This window comes from Solea solea, chromosome 17 (assembly GCF_958295425.1).
Source record: "Solea solea chromosome 17, fSolSol10.1, whole genome shotgun sequence".
Taxonomy (NCBI): Eukaryota; Metazoa; Chordata; class Actinopteri; order Pleuronectiformes; family Soleidae; genus Solea; species Solea solea.
This window is the reverse complement of record NC_081150.1, coordinates 11857477-11875199: the sequence shown is the minus strand read 5'-3', so window position 1 is coordinate 11875199 and position 17723 is coordinate 11857477. Positions and strand designations below refer to the sequence as shown.

At 41.1% G+C, this 17723-nt stretch overlaps 1 protein-coding gene across 4 annotated transcripts in view; it reads left to right on the top strand.

Moving 5' to 3' along the window:
• Nucleotides 1–17723, top strand: part of wasf1 (WASP family member 1) — a 52612-nt gene that overhangs the window by 28657 nt on the left and 6232 nt on the right. For 3 of the 4 annotated variants that reach the window (XM_058612811.1, XM_058612808.1, XM_058612809.1), the window contains exons 4-8: nucleotides 3931–4084; nucleotides 7495–7612; nucleotides 11957–12040; nucleotides 16307–16363; nucleotides 17058–17224. In XM_058612811.1, the coding sequence (XP_058468794.1) occupies nucleotides 3931–4084; nucleotides 7495–7612; nucleotides 11957–12040; nucleotides 16307–16363; nucleotides 17058–17224 (580 nt within the window). The remainder of the gene's footprint in view (nucleotides 1–3930; nucleotides 4085–7494; nucleotides 7613–11956; nucleotides 12041–16306; nucleotides 16364–17057; nucleotides 17225–17723) is intronic. The other variant, XM_058612810.1, reaches the window with a different exon arrangement.

The window sequence follows — 17723 nt, the reverse complement described above, 5'->3', positions numbered from 1 at the left end:
TATGTGAAACAAAAGGACAGATACGTGACTGTAAGTGTGTACTCTACATGATTTGTGTACATATAGTAGCAATCACATTATAATAAGAGATATACTGTGTATTTGTATCTACTTGATGTAGGGAAAATCATGACGAGTGTAGCTTTTAAGACTATGTAAGTGAGAATAAGTATAATTTTAACAGGATTACATGTACTACTTAAGAGGATTTTACACAGCTTGTATTTATGCACATGCACTAATCAATCAGGCCTCACCATTTGGCAAAGGGACATGGGAAAATTAGAAACTTCATGCTTCAAAGACTCACAGTGTAATTTGTGGTTATGATGGTTCAAAGGCACCCAGACAGTTATTAGTTCACGGTGACTCCTCAACACATGTGTAAATCTTTATCCAGTGTACCAATACTAAACACAGCTGGTTAGCACAACACTTAATGTATTCCAACAAGGACGAACAATAAGCAAAGCCTTAGAGGGAGAAAGAGCATACACTGTCTCTGACTCTTGCTCTCCTCAACGCCAGTCCTTCCTTTTCATTTGCATGTTTCCATGTTCATTTTATCATCCATTTATCTGCCTCGTCCTGAACTCTTCAACCTCAGAGAGAGGCAAGCGCGATTCAGTGCTGCAGGAAGGAGTACGCAGGCAGGGAAATATAGGGCAACATTTGCATTGAGATACAAGAGGATATAGAGCTGTGCCTGCATTATGAAAGACAGCTCGGCCTGTGCTTTTTCCTTATCTTCAGTGGCTCAGTGTAGGACTGCATCTTTATACGTGTGAGGGGATGGAGAGAGAGAGAGAGAGAGAGAGAGAGAGAGAGAGAGAGAGAGAGAACGTCAAATTTCAAGTCAGGCTGAAGGAGACGGGAGGAGTGTGTGCCAGAGTGACAAGAACTTCCTCAACTCACTTTGGTTGAGGGTGTTTTACTGACATTCTATCCGTCAAAGAGAAAGATATGACAGAGACAGAGATAAACTATCCACCGCTCGCTTACTGATAAGGGGACTGGACAAGATGAGAGCAATGGCTGCTGTTCAACCTGGTGCTGCTCTACCTCCACACACACACACACACACGGACATGCTGGTTTTGCATTCTTTGTGTGGACATAATGCATTCCCTAGCCCCTTATCCTAACCTTAACCATCACAACTAAATGCCTAACCCTTACTCTTATCCTAAAACCAACACTTAATCCTCAAAACATGTCCTCACAAGGTCAAAATGTCCTGACACACATAGGTTTGTTTGACAATTGGTCCACAATTAAGACATGTACACACACACTTACAACCCCTCACTACATCACTCATCCTCTCACAAACAGGATGAACAGAACCGATCATTTAGTAGAAGAAATAACCATTTGTAATTATCATTGTGTATGTTTTTGTTTCAAATGCATCAATTCTGCTCTGCATTTGCCTGTCGTCCACACTAACCCCGGCATTTTAAAGCCCCATATTTAAAAACTGCACAGGCTCCATTTTGTTTGAAAGACTCTGGGACTGTGTTCTATTATGGAGAGTCTTAAACAGAGACTCTTGGAAATGCTGACGCAGTTCTTTCAGTTTCAGTTTTACCTTGCCATCAGCCTAATAAAATCCTTGTTCAGAGTTGTTTCTTGTTAGGAGAACTTTCTGAAACTACAGAAACAGTGTTGTGTGGCAGAGGTTCACCGCTGCGTTACTCCGCTTTGAGCTAATTCTGACCCACACCTATGCACCGGCCGTCTCTTGTTTTCCACTTTTCCACTTTTGTCACATCACCTGACAGCCCTGTGCTCTCTCTAAATGCTGTGGGGCAGCAGAGCGCTGAGCACTTGCTCAACATGCAGTGCTCAGCAACATCAAATTGACGCACACTGTTAAGCCAGTGGCTACTTCTGGTGCCAACAGGGTGTTATGTGTCTATAGCAGTAGGTTTGTAAGTAGGAGTGCACTTTCCTGTAGCTTGTCTTGACCTTGATTCTTAACCTTTTTTGTGTGGAAAGGAAGGTGCAAACAGAGAATTCATCTATGGGATCACTAAGCCATGAAAAGAAAGTCCATATTTCTTTCCCCTCAGATTGAAAGAGAGTCTCAATTCTTTTTTAATCTTACCATACTACTTATTCATTTCTCCTCTGTGGAGAGTGTAATTGTCATGTCGCTGTGGCTTTGATTTCAGCTCTTCTGATCTGCTGATATGAGTTTGTTGCATTTCCTTATATAAGTATGATTTACTGTATTTAATAAAGCATATAGTTCCAGTTTATTACCACGTGGATCTCTCTCTCTCTTTTTTTTTTTAGTTTATCTAGCTCAAAGTCCTGAGAACAAGTTGAGATCTGGCAACGCTGCAGCGTCCCTAAAAATAAGATGGGAACGAAACACAATCTGTTGGATACAGATAGAGGTTTTTAAGCAAATCAGAGCTATGAGAAAACACACTTATCTGAACACTGAGAAGACATTTCTCAACAAAGTTACTCACACTTTTCTGTTGTAACCCAACATTTTAGGTTGGCAAACATATTTACTTCAGCTCCAATTGCTATTGAATAACAAAAAAGGTGAAAGGAAGCCAAAAAACTATTTTCATGAAATGATGACATTGAACAGGACAGTTTACTATTTATATCTACACCTAACAATATGCTGTTTCCAGTTTGTGTTTCTTTCCTGTCTTTCTCTTCCCGCGAAGCCAAATCCAGCCTTTTTCCTCAGATTTCTGTTTGTTTTTAATACCTTTTCACCATCTCTCTCATGCACCTCTACACCGCTCCTTCCTTTGTCAGCTCCTCTGTCCTAATACCTCAGTTCCTTTACCTCCCTCTTCCAGTCTCTGGCCCTCTTTCTCTCCGTGTTACAAATGTTGCTTGCTTGATGGTGTTTGTTAATAATGATACTTCAGTGCCTCAGGTGGCTGCTCCTCCACTACACTGAGAGTCTGTGGAAGTCATTATCCCGCAGTATCGCAGCAATACAGAGGATCAGAGTGCTGTAGCCCGTGTCTCTGCCTTTTCTTTGTCTTATTTAATTAAAGGAAATCTTTTCCTTGCTTGGTTGTACACAAATCGACAGTACTTTCTAGAGGTTATAGGTTACTGTTGGATTCCGTGGTGGTACATTGTTTTGTGTGTGTGTGTGTGTGTGTGTGGTAGAAAAGCTAATAATATATTGTGTAACAGTACTCTTTTCTTAACGCCACATGACTGTTTTCGCTCTACCCTCGGGCAGCAGTAAGGTGTATCCACTTGTCCTTCCCTTATGTATAATTCAGATCTGGTTGCAACGCTCTAGATTTAGTTCCAAGACCTTTTTTCTTGGCCCCACCAAGTGGGGGTTAGCGTGAGTCTGTTTTCCTTTTTTATTTTCCCTTCAGCAAATTCTCCAACCTGTTTTTTTTTTTCTTTCTTTTCTAAAAGCTTCAGCTGCACAACATCGATTTTCCTCTGTTATTCTTGTGCGCTCAGAAAATGTCAGCTGTTCCTGCATGAAAGAAGGGCAATTAGTCGCACAGCCTCTGACAGATGACCTCGGTCTCATCTAGCTTAGTTTAGCTTTGCTGTCATCGTGTGCAGAGTTTTTTTTTTTTTTTTTTTTTGCTTTGGTGACAATTGAAATCAGCCAATTAGAAGGACAGTTTAGAGTTCGCCCGCAGGAAGGTGATGAGTGGTTCCTAATAGGTTTAGTGCTCCGTAATGTTGAGTGTGACCGTTGTATCAACGTCGATTTTGATTGCAGGAATGATGAGGCAGAGTCGAGTAGTAATTATTGTGTTTGCGAGAGACGAGAGAAACAGAAATGTAGTGGATGTTTGAATATGAGCCAAGGGACCATCAGGGGAAAAGTACAACTAAGAGCACATTATTGCACATCTATCACTGCCTGACAATTAATAATTGCCATTTCCACTTCTTCTTCCCTCTGTCCTCCAGTGTCTCTTCAGGACATCACTATGAGAAAGGCATTCAGGAGTTCCACTATTCAGGACCAGCAGCTTTTCGACCGCACGTCACTGCCCATCCCACTGCAGGAGACCTTCCACACCTGCGAGCAGCCGCCACCGCTCAACATCCTCTCGCCCTACAGGTCTGAATCTATGCATGTCAACATGGTACACACCCAGATCAAGCGTCTGGGAGTCAAACCAGTAATAATAGAATAAAAAAAGTCAATATTTTGAATTTAATGGACGATAGAAACACATGTTACCAGCTAATGTTGTTTTAATAGGTCAACCAAAAAATGCATCATGGCAGCATTTCACCATCTAGATTAGTTGAAGCGGACACACAAAAAGTGCTTGTATAGGACATTAGGATAGTTGTGTGTGGAAATGAACTGACCGGAGTGGGCTTGTGATGATGGAGTGCCGTTGTTCCATTTTAAAATGAAAACATCATGCCACTGAAAACTGCGAGTATCCCCTAAATTGCAGCAGTTTTTCTCCCTGACCAGCGTGATGCCAACCCACTTTGATCTTCAGGTACATTAGTCTGCTTCCACTCCCACGCTGATGAATGGGGAAAAAAAAAAAATCACAAAGAGGAAATGGTCACTCCCCACTCAGTTAAGAGAAAAGTGCACAAATAGCATTGAATGTTCTTCAGTGTAATATGTCTGCCGGACACTATAACAGCATAATAAAAGTCAGTTTGACTTGATGTAGGGTTGTAGAGTCTGTGGTTAAATATGACATGGTGTGTTTATGTGTGATTATCTGCATGAGCCTCTTAGTGTATACTCAGATGTGTTGGTATACATTACAGACATTTGCTTCTTTCACTCTCAGCATCTTTCTTGTCTCTTAAGATTTCAGACAAAGTGATAGAGGGAGTCATCTTGAAGATGAACAATCCATAAAAATGTCTGCTGGCCACTCTGGCTTACACTCCCTCCCCTTTGCTTTCTCACCTCTCTCTCTCCCTCCCTCCCTCTTTTCTCTCTTTCTTCTCCACCTCCAGCATCTGACATGTCCCTGAATACATCACCCTCACCAAGCCAGTTCAAAAAGGTTTCAGGCCAAACACAGTCTCTCTCTTTTTTTTTTTTTTTTTTATTCATGAGCTACTTTCAGTAATGCACTGACCTTCGGACATTCTCCAGAAATTGACTTTTAAAAGACATGTAAACGTGTTAGCCAGACAGAAATTGCACTTAATCATATTTCTCAAAGTCTGAGTGACAAACCTTGATAATGTAGTCGAGTGCATGTTCCACATTTTATGATCCCAGAAAGAAGAGGCTGGTGCGCAGAAAAAGACTACAGCGAGAACATGAATCCAGTCCGAATGTAGCCTATCTTTAAGAATTAAACATTTTGAAGTTAGGTTAACTGCAAACACCTCATCCTAAGTTAACCCGAGTAATGTCGAGTCTAGCTACTCTACTTCACCGTACATTGGAAATGTACTGTGTGTCCAAAAAGGGCTGTATGTGTGATCACAAATGTCCACAAAAGTCGCTCTGGACATACTTTAGAGATTCTCTTCCCAGCTCTCTTTTCCCTTGAAACTGCAGATAATCCACGGTGATTAAATGGATGAGTGTCATGCCTGGGGCTCAAGCCAGGCGTCACCCCCTCACTTGGATCCTCCAGAGATTCCGCTGCTGTTTTGAACGGGTCTCACCCTGACATTCTCCCACTGCTGCCGTTCATCTTAAGTGAACAGCAAACTCGTTATTATCTGGAGTTCATGTCTGAAAACAGCTTTGCCTCACATGTACTGAGGAAACGGCAGCAGGTAGAGAGTGGTATCTAAATCTGTCAAGAGCATCAACCTCAAAATGCCAAGTTTCAAGTTACATACAAATGCTTATTTTAACTCAATAAATGGATAATCGGGGTCTTTTCATCTGATTTTCTTTTGATTTCAGCTATGGTTAATATCTAATTAGTCAGACATGTGCAGCCAAATAAGAATTATGATTAGACATATTCCGTTTTTTTTTTCCAGCCGATTAATGAATTTTAGTTCCCTCTTCATTTAGTTACGGCTCCAGAGCCGATTTGTTCATATGCACTAAATGGCTGATTGTGATTATCTTGGACAGCCATTATTACATTCTCATGATTCATAATTTAAAGTACTTTATTTTTATCTCTTCAGTTACTTTTCATTTTCATCCTCCTTCTCTTTTGGTACTCACGCCTCTCTCTCTCTCCCTCTCTGCTCATTGTGTTCTCTTTTCTCTTTGATCCTGACTTCCATCCTCAGCACTGCGCTTGTTTCATCCTTCCTGCTCTCTTTCTCACTCTCTCATACACAGCCTAACACACACTAAACTCAATAACCAAAAATTAAATGGCAGTTCTATATCTATATCGAACACATTTCCAAAAATGTTTTACTTCAGATATGTGAAATGTTAACAAAAATGTACCATTTTCTTTTCTTAAATAACCCCGAACCCACTGGTTCCCAACTGTAACTTGGGAGGAAAATCAGTCTTCATGTGTCCAACAGTTGTGGTTTTAAAGAATTGAGAACTTAACAGGCTGTACCTGCAGCGGTTGCAGCGGGTTGGAGTAGAGTTTCATCATCGCGATACTGGAATGGGCATCAAATGTATCATGTTTTTCTGTTTGTCCGTTTTGCCTTGTGTCATTACATTACCACTCAGGGTGCATCGGATATTTTATTAAAGCAATATGTGGACGTTATATGAAGTTACTCATATGAGCATGAGCACTTGTGTAGGATAAGATATAAGTACCGTCGTCTTCTTTCGTTTCCCTCCCTGTCGTCGCCGTCATCGTAGCTCCGCTTCATCAAATGATCGCCGGTCACACAAGGACCTCTGTGATGAAACAGTTGAGAACGAATGATAAAGCAGGACATAAGATATTATTCATGACAGATGGTGAACAGATATATGCTGAGGGAAGGAAGACTAAGAGGAGCAGAAATGTGATGATTATTATCAAACATATCCCTCACTCTGTGTTTCTCACTTGTCCAGATTCTGCAGCATCTGCCACATTAAGAGACACATTTCTACTTGTATGAGGAGCTGAAATACTTCAGTATTCAGTATAATCAGTCGATCATTTAATTTTTTTTTATGTGAATATAAAACATTCTCTGGTTCGATCTCCTCAAAAATGATAATGTCTGATATCATAGTCTCAAAATAAGCTATTTGAGGTACCACTACAATCTGGGAGATTTCCTGCCCAAATTACCATTAAAATAATTAGCAAATAAATTGATGACAATAACTGCCCTAACATTTACAGTACTTACAGTAAAACATATGTTACACAGGGATTTGAAATAAGTGTTTCTTTTACTGTAGATATATCCATATTTTGGCTTTGAAATTAAAATTAACCAAAGCTATTACTTATTACTTGTCTGCAGAATTATATTCTCTAACCATTGCAGATAAGGTTGTAGTGAAAGGACACATTTATGCAATGTTTTCATGTTGCTATGGTTTATCTACTCCAGAATACCAACCAAAGTGAAATGAGTGTCTCCTTTATCCGTCCACAGGGACGATGGAAAGGAGGGTCTGAAGTTCTACACCAATCCATCCTACTTCTTCGATCTGTGGAGAGAGAAGATGCTGCAGGACACAGAGGACAAGAGGAAGGAGAGACGGAAACAGAAGGTAAGTGTTGGAAATGACAAGCACGGGGCCTTGAGAGTGTACTCTTATTTTTTCTCCATGCCGACTCTGTTAATAGATGGAGGTGTTTATGACGAGCACCCTTGAAAACGCTGAGTGTAGTGTGTGGGAAGACTTCCTGTTCCCTCTGTGGATACAGATTGATGTGTCCTGCTTGAATACATGGACAGGGTGATTCTGTGATAGATTTATAAGCCTGGATTTGCACCATGTACTCTAATGCATTAATTAGCCACCAGTCATAGATTAATCAAGTCTTCCTCTAGTCAGCCCTCTCAGTTATTACTTGTGTGATCATTGCATCTAATTAATGGGAGCATCTGCTGTTCTGTGTGCATCACCTCTCTGCCTCTGCACACACGCGCAGCCTCATGAGGAAGCTCTGCGCACACATGTGCAGTCAGCTGCGCTTGTGTTTGTTTAATTTTGATTAACACAGACACACCAATTAAGTGAAAAAGCTCTTTCACATCCACAGAATGTTTCTCTCTCTTATCTAACGCAGAGCTCTCACCCCCTACTCAAAGGAGAGGGGTTTCCCACCCTCAGCACCAGGAGCTGTAATCAGTACCAGCTTGCTTCTCCCTGCGTGGGAAGCACGGGGCGTGCTCCTCACTTTGCTCTCTCGTAGTCAATCAAAGCCTGTTACGGTCATGTCAGTGGAGAATAAGGAGAGTGATTTCCCATAGAGGGCTCATGTAAATGAAGAGGTTATAATTTGCTGGTTATGAGGTTTTTAATGATTGTGGGAATGTGGTGTCACAGGCAGAGGGTGTGTTTGGTCATGAATTTGTTGAAAGGATGTAGAGGCACTAATCGTCGTCATTGTTGGTCATCTGCTTTTAAATAGCAAAAGACACACATACACTGATTGTTTTCGACCCTTAATGTAAAATGAAACGACGCTCATTTACAACGGCGTGCAGAGCTTATTTACTGCGAAGAGTTAGGTTGATATGACTGCTTGTAGCCAGAGCTCATTCCAGTTATTTCATTCTAATTAAAGCCCCGGGTGGGCTTGGCTTGTAAAGCCTCATTCATTTCCCTCCTCACCACACTGGCAGTTAGACAGACCCCATGGAAAGGCCTAGAGGACATTCACAGGGAGCGCAGGATGGATTAGAGGGATTACGCACACATATTTGTTGGTTTGTGTAACCATCACAGGAGATAAATGGTCTGAATGAGGATTTGGGGGTAAATACAGTGTGGAGAGATTATGTGTGTGTCTTTGGGAAGCATGCAGACTCATGCAGTCATTTAAAGGGTGAAGAGTGGAAAATAAAGATTGCTGCTCACACTTTCTCACATTATGTACGGATACGCCAACAGGTGAAATCTAGTGAATCACTGATACATTTGCGCTTCATCAGTTTGTTGATTGAGTAGTTCTGCGACATGCCCAGGTCACGGCGTTCATAAACTGAGTGTGTGTTGCTGTAATTATGTATACACTTTTTGCTGTGCCTTATTATTTCACCAGTAAATTACAGACATCCATTATATTCCCTGCTTTTACTCATCTAGATTTTTTCAGTGTTGTAAACTGAGACAATCACACACATGCACGCACGCACGCACACAGTTCAGAAATCTATAACGATGTAAATTGAGCATGATCTACGATGCAGCCGCAGTGTGGAGGACCTGACAGCCTGTGCCTCGTGTCAGTCACTGTGAAGCTGCCTAAGATTGGCTGCCAACATTATTTTGTTCTGTGGCAGACAATGTTGAGCCGTGCCACTCATTCAGTCTCCTCTCTTTTACTCCTGCTCAGTTTTCCAACTTTATATTACGAGTTATAGCCTGGAAAATATGGTCAGAATTTACAGTGCTGATTAGAACATTTTATGGTCATCTAAACAGTCGGAGAGGGCCAACCTAAGCCAAGGCTCAGACTTAATTGCCCTCATTGATAATACAAGTGGTGATCTGAAACAAACTCATCTGCTGCATAAAAATGTGGAAATGATGTGTTGAAGGAGTCGAAAATAGAAGCAGAGCAGATAAACTCAGAGTGCCTGCAGTGAAGAGAGACCATACTGTAATTTAAATCCCCACTTCTGAATTTGAGACTTCTGGAAATTGGTACCTGACAATGAGTGGAGCATAGATTACCATGTGCATTATTTCCACTGTAGAGGTTTGTTTGTGAGAAGGGGAGTTTTTGCACTTGTGCTTTGCTCCGTCTTATTCAACCATCACATTTTCTTACGCAGTCAAAAGTTTATAACGCAGTAGTTTACAAAACTGGCACTGACACATAGATTGGCAGCCAGTGATAAATGAAGTGCAGCAAAGGGAAGAGAAAGGAAAAGAAACCCACAATCTCTTTAGCTCCTGTGTTAGTCTGTGCTGAGTGAGTCTGAGTGATGAAGAGAGTGAGGGGAAAGGTCCAAGAGAAAGAGAGAAAGCAGTTGGTAAGAGTGGAGATGAGAGAGACAGAGCATCACTGCCTCTCTTTGAGATGAGTGCTGTTTGTCTTCAGCATTTGGTCTCCTGTGGAGAATCCCCTTTGTGTCCCATTCTTCTGTCATGACAGCACTCGCTGGCATTTCCATTGAAAATAGTGGCATTTCAATCCCAGACTGTTCTTATTAAATAAATTGAAGTAAGAATAAAATGCTTTCTGAATTTGAGCTTATGTATGTAAATGCCAGGCCTTATTAAAATCCATAGGGGTACACTGCTGTGTGCTGTTTGCACAGCTTGATTAAGTGACAAGCTTTTACTTTATAAAAATTCACTTTTGCTAGCCACTGTTGAAGAAGTGTGCGGAATATTAAAGAGACTACAAGGCAGCAAAGAGTTATCCGTCTTAAGTTTTAAGGGAAAGTTGCTTTAGCAAAAGCCACAAAAGTATTAGTTTGTTTTAAGTCTGGGGTCAGGAGGGTCTTGTTCAGGTATAAACGCTTTCTGCTCGTCAATAAAATACTTTGAGGGAGTGTTTACGATTGTTTAATTTCCCCCTAAAGCCAAAAGCTATTGTAAGTACAATAAATATAAAGGAACATCCTCCGTCATTACAGCTTTTTGATACAAGTTCACATACATATTAAAAGCCCTTCCTCAAAACAGTAACCCTTACTCTATTGCATCCATGAGACAGCGGTAAGACACAGAGATGAACCAGGATTGACAACCTAAATGGTGCCCGGCTACAAGCCACAGCAGCTGCATGTCATCAGAGGCAGGCCCACAGTCCTTTTTGTGTACGCCAATTTTAGGTGTATAAACAAGCTAGAAATTACAAAACATAAACACAGGACTTAGACAAAGTAACGTGACATAGCAAGAAGAAGAGCTAAATAAAGTGAAACAAGACAAAAATCAAATAAAACAAAGCCAGGCGGAGCAAGCAAGGACATTAAACTAAGAAGAAGAAAACAAAACAAAGAGAACCGCTACTCAAGTAGGGGGTTTTGTCAGTTTTTGGAGCATTTCAGTTGTGTATGGTTTTGAGTAACACGTTAAACATATGGAAAAATAAACTCAAACAAAACACAAATGTTCCCCCCCTTTCATTTTTCACAGTTATTTGTTAATATTTAATGTTATTTAACTTAAATCTATCTACATTCCTTGTGTTGGGCAAGATATCGGCAAAAGGCAGAAATACTGAAATGACCAAAGTGCATATTCAGATTACTTAAACTGAATGTGCAACTGTAGACACATATATAGATAAATAAAAAAAATATGTATTAATTAAATGTTCAAATTTGTACTTGATGTTTTGGCAGGATATTGCACTAAGTACATCTAGCTTGCAATAATTAACACGGTCCAGCAGCTGAATAATCACTGTGTAATCACAACACAGCTACAGCATGAAACCAGGCAGTTTCTTGCTTTTTAATATCTTGGCTGGAACAGCAGATTTTCTTTTTCCACTTAAATGACATCTTTTCATAAGCAAGGACAGAAAAATAAGGTTAATGTCAATGCCAGCTGATCCACGGGTACACAGATTGTGAGCTCAGATACGCTGCTTTTTCACTGACAGACAAGTTTTGAAAAAGACCACCCGGTTTAGATGGTACAGTGTGTGAGATGAAAGGACCCAGGATGCTGCAACTGATCTCTCCAGGAGAGGGATTTTTACCAACCAGATACATCTTGACATTACTACTGCTTGTAATGTTGGACTGATATATGTTGGACTGATATAGATCAGGAGTGATGGAGTTCTATTTTCTAACACCATCGCACCATGTATGAGATATTGTGTGATGTTTCAGTTATGGTAGAACACATATGTATGAGTTTTGCCATCTGACTCTGTTCCTCTCAACCTTTTCTTGATCCTGGTCTAACTCTGTGCAGCTGGATATTCCTTATCTTGTGTGTCCCAAGGGCTTTATAAGCATCCTCTCTGAAACCCCTCCTCCTTTCCTCAGTACCCCAGAGGTAAGACCTCCTCCCTCCCTCCCTCCCTCCCTTCCCAACTTGACTTTGCATCTGGCAGAGCATCTGCTCCCAACATGGCAGCCTGCAGCCCTCCTTCAATCCCAAATACTTGTATCCCTTTGGTTTGATCTAGACGAGTGAGCTTCCTGCCTCCAACATGTTACTAACTCAACTCTCCAGTGTTTACCTGCCCTGGCTGCGTTCCAAATCATCTGCAGGGGTAGCAGTCCTGGAAAGATCGAAACATTTGGTCAGTTATTTTCCAAAAACAGAATAAACGTACTACATACTAAATTCAATGTTTAGGTTTATCCTAGAGTATCCTAGTGAATTTCAACTGGATACAAAAACTGGTTTTGATTATCATTACTGGCTTGCTTTACCGTACAGAAGTAAAACTTAATCTTATGAAGTTCTCCTCAGCGACTGTCCATCTTTATTTTGTTGTGTTGCCGAAGACAATCACTATCTTAGTGACGAGTTAACTGCAAAAGTCAATGAATCGTCTATTACTTGTGTCTTTAAAATGAAGTAAAACGTGCTGCTACCTTGTGTCATAAAGAAAAGTTGGACTCTACAGTACAGAAGTGTTGGGATTCAGCCACGGAGTAGATCATTCACTAACAACAAGAAAATTAACGTACCACATTCTGGCTAACTAACTGCACATTGCTTTGGAATGGGAACTCTTTTTTTAAATGCAGTGTAAATCTTACTTGCAGTGGTTAAGTGGCCAAACTAACTTTACATTCTGACTTGCATTGAAGCAGAGATGTTTTTGTTGTTTTTTGTAAAATTTGTTGACTGGATTGTTGTTGTAAAAAAAAAAAAAATATGATACAAATATCAGAGTGTTCTAGACAATTTCATTTAATGTTTTTTATGTTCAAATGGAGACTTAATTGCTCTCATCAGAAACGCCAGTAGCTGCAGATGAATACAGTCGTGGTATGTGCTGAGCAAATGAGTGAATTGTATGAGGGGGTTTGTGTTGTTGTTGTCAGCAGCAGCAGCAGCAGCAGCAGCAGGGTGGTCCTGTGGCTGTGGGGCCTCAGTGTGGGGGTTATTTACCCACTAACATGAATTCATTTCTGCTGAGTATGTCACATTGAACATGCACTTAAAATACAGGCACCAACAAAAATATGAGTATGAGCAGAGAGCGCCACATGAGACTGCATCCTGCATATAACATAAATCTACGACTGCCGTATTGCACACGGTTACAGTGCTGACACAGCGACACCATCTCTGCCAGTACCATTCCGATGAAAGATGACGACCAGGCGGAGGCACACAGATCCTCTGAAATGAGCTCCCTATAGAACAGCTGTGACCAACACAGACCGGACACGCTCACTAGTACAGACAAACACACAGATGCACTCTTTCCCATTTCTCTAACATACTGTAGAAACACAGTGGACCTTTCTCTGTGTTTCACCTTCACAGTGCTGCACTCTGACCTTCACTGTGACACTTTGTTGGACAGAGTGATGTTCGGTGGCCTTACGGATGTAAATCTTGCACTTTACCATGGACTGAATATAAAACTGTGCGACAGCCTGTGTAATCTGGACCCAGACGCAGACTCAGAGTCACACAGTGGTCCTACAACTTGGAACCACACTGAAGCAACCAAAAACATCTTCGAAGAATCAAACTAGAAACTCGGCAAACACAATTATGTACTAAGCAGCTATGATGTGTATACCAGAATGTAGGGTGAACACTCACTGTAGGTTGATGTCTTTATACAGCTGGTAGCTGGTGGTGATCAAACACAGGTGCACTCTGTGTAATCAGCCAGTGCCAAGTCGCTCCTGCACACACACACAGAAGAAGGAAATGGTTAAAACGAAGAAGACTGGAATGATAAAATATAAAGTGAAAGCCAGGAAGTATGATGGAAAGTAGTAGACTCTGCTTGTTACAAAAAGATTTCTATTTAAATAGAAATGTATGGGACGTTATAACATCAGTAAACAGTTTCTTGAGGAGTTAATGGCCTCAATTACTAGGTTCAAGTCTTCAGCAATAACACACAAATGTGCTTTTTTGTGAGTGGACAACAACAGTGTGATCAGCAGCTTGTCGTGTCCATTGGGACAGGGTTTCTCAATCCTGGTCCTGGGGAATCACTGCCCTGTATGTTGTAGACGTGTCCCTGCTCCAACACACCTGATTCAAATAGTCAGCTCATCAGCAAGCTCTGCAGAAGCCTGATAACGATCCATTTATTTAAATCGGGTGTGTTGGAGGAGGGAAACATCTAAAACACGCAGGACCAGGATGGAGAAACCCTGCAATAGGACGCGTCTGTAATCTCTGGAGTACATTTTGTGACCGATACACTTTATCCATTTTTATAAACAGTCTACTTGTAATTCTTTGCTCTTTATCAGTTATCTACCTGCTCTACACCCAACAAAGTTGAAACCCCATTATAATACTCCAATAAATCTATTACAGTATGCTGACTTATTTTATTGCAGATGGTGCTCTTCAATGGTTGTTTAAATATTGCCAGGCGAGAGTGCCTTGCAAAGCTTTTAGCAAGTCAGAGGTTAATCTGAGTAAAAGTAATCTTCAGGCATGCAGCCGAGATTTTGTGGCTCAGCATAGTTTGAAAAATGGGAGAGGACGATAAGTGAAACTTGTGATGCAGCGTCTTCTGCCTCAGTAGATACAGTGTTGTCAGGACGCACTGCTGTCTCAAGTCAGTTCAGATAGACGGATGTGTTGGAGGAGTCTTGGATAAGGCCACTGAATCTCAGTGTGTGTGCGTGTGTGTGTGTGAGTGAGCTCTGACGCTTTCCCTCAGCCAATGCTCATCACGGGTAATGGGCCATAATGAATTAGGACCTAATCAATGTGCATTACCATCAGGATTTATTCCCACACTCACTCTTGGCCACCTGACCACAGCCTGGATGAGCAAATATCAGCATCATTTAGTCAAATCGAATGAAATGCTGTTCCCAACCCACGCTGTGATGAATCAGCCGCATGTCAGCCAGCACATTTGATTTTTTTAAACGACTACCACACACTCACACACACACACACACACACACACACACACACACAGACACACCCACACATGCTCACATACACGTTGCGGTGTGTCTGTGTGAAATTACATTTCTCGGGCATTTTCTGTACCTGATGTAGAAACATTTTAGACGGAATGAAGCACGACAAATTTGGCCCGACACACACAGGTAAACAATCTCCACGGTGTTGGTTTCTGCTTCGAGGAAAAACAACAGTCACAGTGACTCCGTGTGAACAAAAACGTTTCCGTCATATCAACAAATACCAGGAGAAAACAAAAAGAGCAATCAATTGAATCTACTAGCAATTACTGTGTGCAAGTGTATGCTTGTTTACAGTCGACGCACACCATCATACTGCAATAACAGCTCATTAGATCGCTATATGTGTAATAATCCACAGTTAAAAAATAGTCCCTGACATACAGTTATTTACTCATTTTACAAACTAAAAATCAAGGGGGTATGCACTGCTTTTATCTCAAGTCTTGGATTTGGGATTTGTTCTCAAACTTATCGTAGAATAAAAAACATTCTCTTCATCCGAGAAATACAGTATGTTGTAACACAGACAGTGTGTTTTCATCTGTTGTTTTTTTTTTCTTGTCAGCATAGCTAATTCATTTATTATGTAAATGCCTGAGGTGGTTTAGAATAAATAAGTGAAGTGTTTTCATGCATATCAGTATTAAGTTGAACTGTGAAATGACCCTTCTTCATTTTTCTGAAGTTATAAACTGCTTGACTCGCACATGTGTGTGTGTGTGTGTGTGTGTGTGTGTGTTCTTCCCGTCATTCTTTAGGTTGTGTTGTTGTTGTCGTTGGTCACACACATAGAAACACATCTTTATAATTTGTCCTCCCATTCCAGTGAGATCTCTCTCATTCTACCTGCATCTTCTGTTGCGCTGAAGCCCCGGCTTTGTTATTTCACTGTGTGTGTTTATGTGTTTGTGTGTGTGCAGCTGGGTCCCAACCTGCATTGTGACGTCCCCACTGCTGTGCACGGTGTCATTTTCTGTTTAACAGCACTTTTTTCTTTTCCCCTCCGTCCCTTTTGTCCCACTTGCTCTCACCGCCCACTCTGTTGTTGTTCCCCGTTGACTGTGTGCACCAGTGTTGCGCTCAATCCTGTGCTGTGTTGATTTTTTTGAACCCCTTCCCCTCACCCCTGGTGCTTCTCTTGTGGTTTTTGTTTTTGTTCTTATAGTTGCAGGATCCCCGCATGTATGATCAGGTCTATAGGTACTTAGACCTTCCAGGGCAGGTATGTGAAAATACAGCGATTATTTCTAAAAGATTGTGTGCGATTTTTTTGTGTGTGTGTTTCTGCTGCAGAAGTTCTCTGCTTACTTTCTTTAAAGGCCTGTAAAGTGTTTGTGGAAACATAGTCATACTGGAGTCTGGGTAGCCGAGAGTGCTCTTTGATGACTTTTTTCAATTCAATTTAACATTTCAACATTCAACAGTTTCCTGTTACATAATATGATTTTGGGTTAATCCATCACTGAGCACTCCCTGTTCCTAAGCTTGTATGACATACATTTTTATTTTCTGTAAAGTGCTTTCTTTTAAAAAAGCAAGATCAATACACTTTTTAAATTTCTTTTAAGATGGATATAGCTGCCTTTATACAGGATTAATGAACTGTGCAAGGGGGATGACTCAGTTTTAATGTGGTTGTAAAATCAGAAACAGCCAGTGGCAGCAACTTATATCCATGTTGAAATTTTTAGTTGGACTGTGTGTGTCACCTTTTCCTGTTGTTATAGTGTGTAGAGCCTCTACATGTGTGTTTAACAACAGCTAACCTGTTGTCTTCTCTCCCTCTTCCTTCACTTTGTTTTTCTCTCATCCCTAAACTAACCTCTTGTGGGTTTGTCCTCCCATCTCATACTCACCCTCCACCCAAACCATCCCTGTCGCCGCATTATGCCTCTCACTGCTTTCCTCCACCGAAGCTGAAGGCAATAGACCGCCCACAGGAGCCAGAGAAGGTACCGCGGGCGCCTCACGATCGTAAGAAGGAGTGGCAGAAACTGGCGCTGGGTGCAGAATTGGCCCAGGACATTCCTGAAGACAGACACAGAGAGGCCAACGGATCTGCAGGACATTACCACAACAACAGGTATGTGAACATGATTGTCATTTATCGCACATCTCATAACAGTTTTTTTTAAGCTGCGTTTCCTCTCAAACCGACACAGTTTAGCCTTGAAAGCCTGATCTGCATTTCCACTGCTGGGTTGTAAACCAGATGGTTAAAAATGTGTCACCGTACCAGCATGACACAGTTTAGCCCACCCATAAACAAATTCAAGAAAAACACCATACACCACACACTGCTACATGCTGATATCGTTTCTTGAAAAAGAAACAAATGGCCTTGAATCCTCGCTCTGTCGCATCATATGAATATGATAACTATTCCATTCGCATTGTCCGCTCAAAATGGCGATTCTCTGTTGACCAATTATCAGACAACGGTTTGTTTAGTACCAGATTACTGTGCAAGGTAACCCAGTAGAAATGTGTGTAAACGTGCGATGGTAAAAAAAAACTATTTGCATAATATACTGAACTGCAAATAAGACCACATCTATCCTACACTTGTTTTTGTTTAAAAA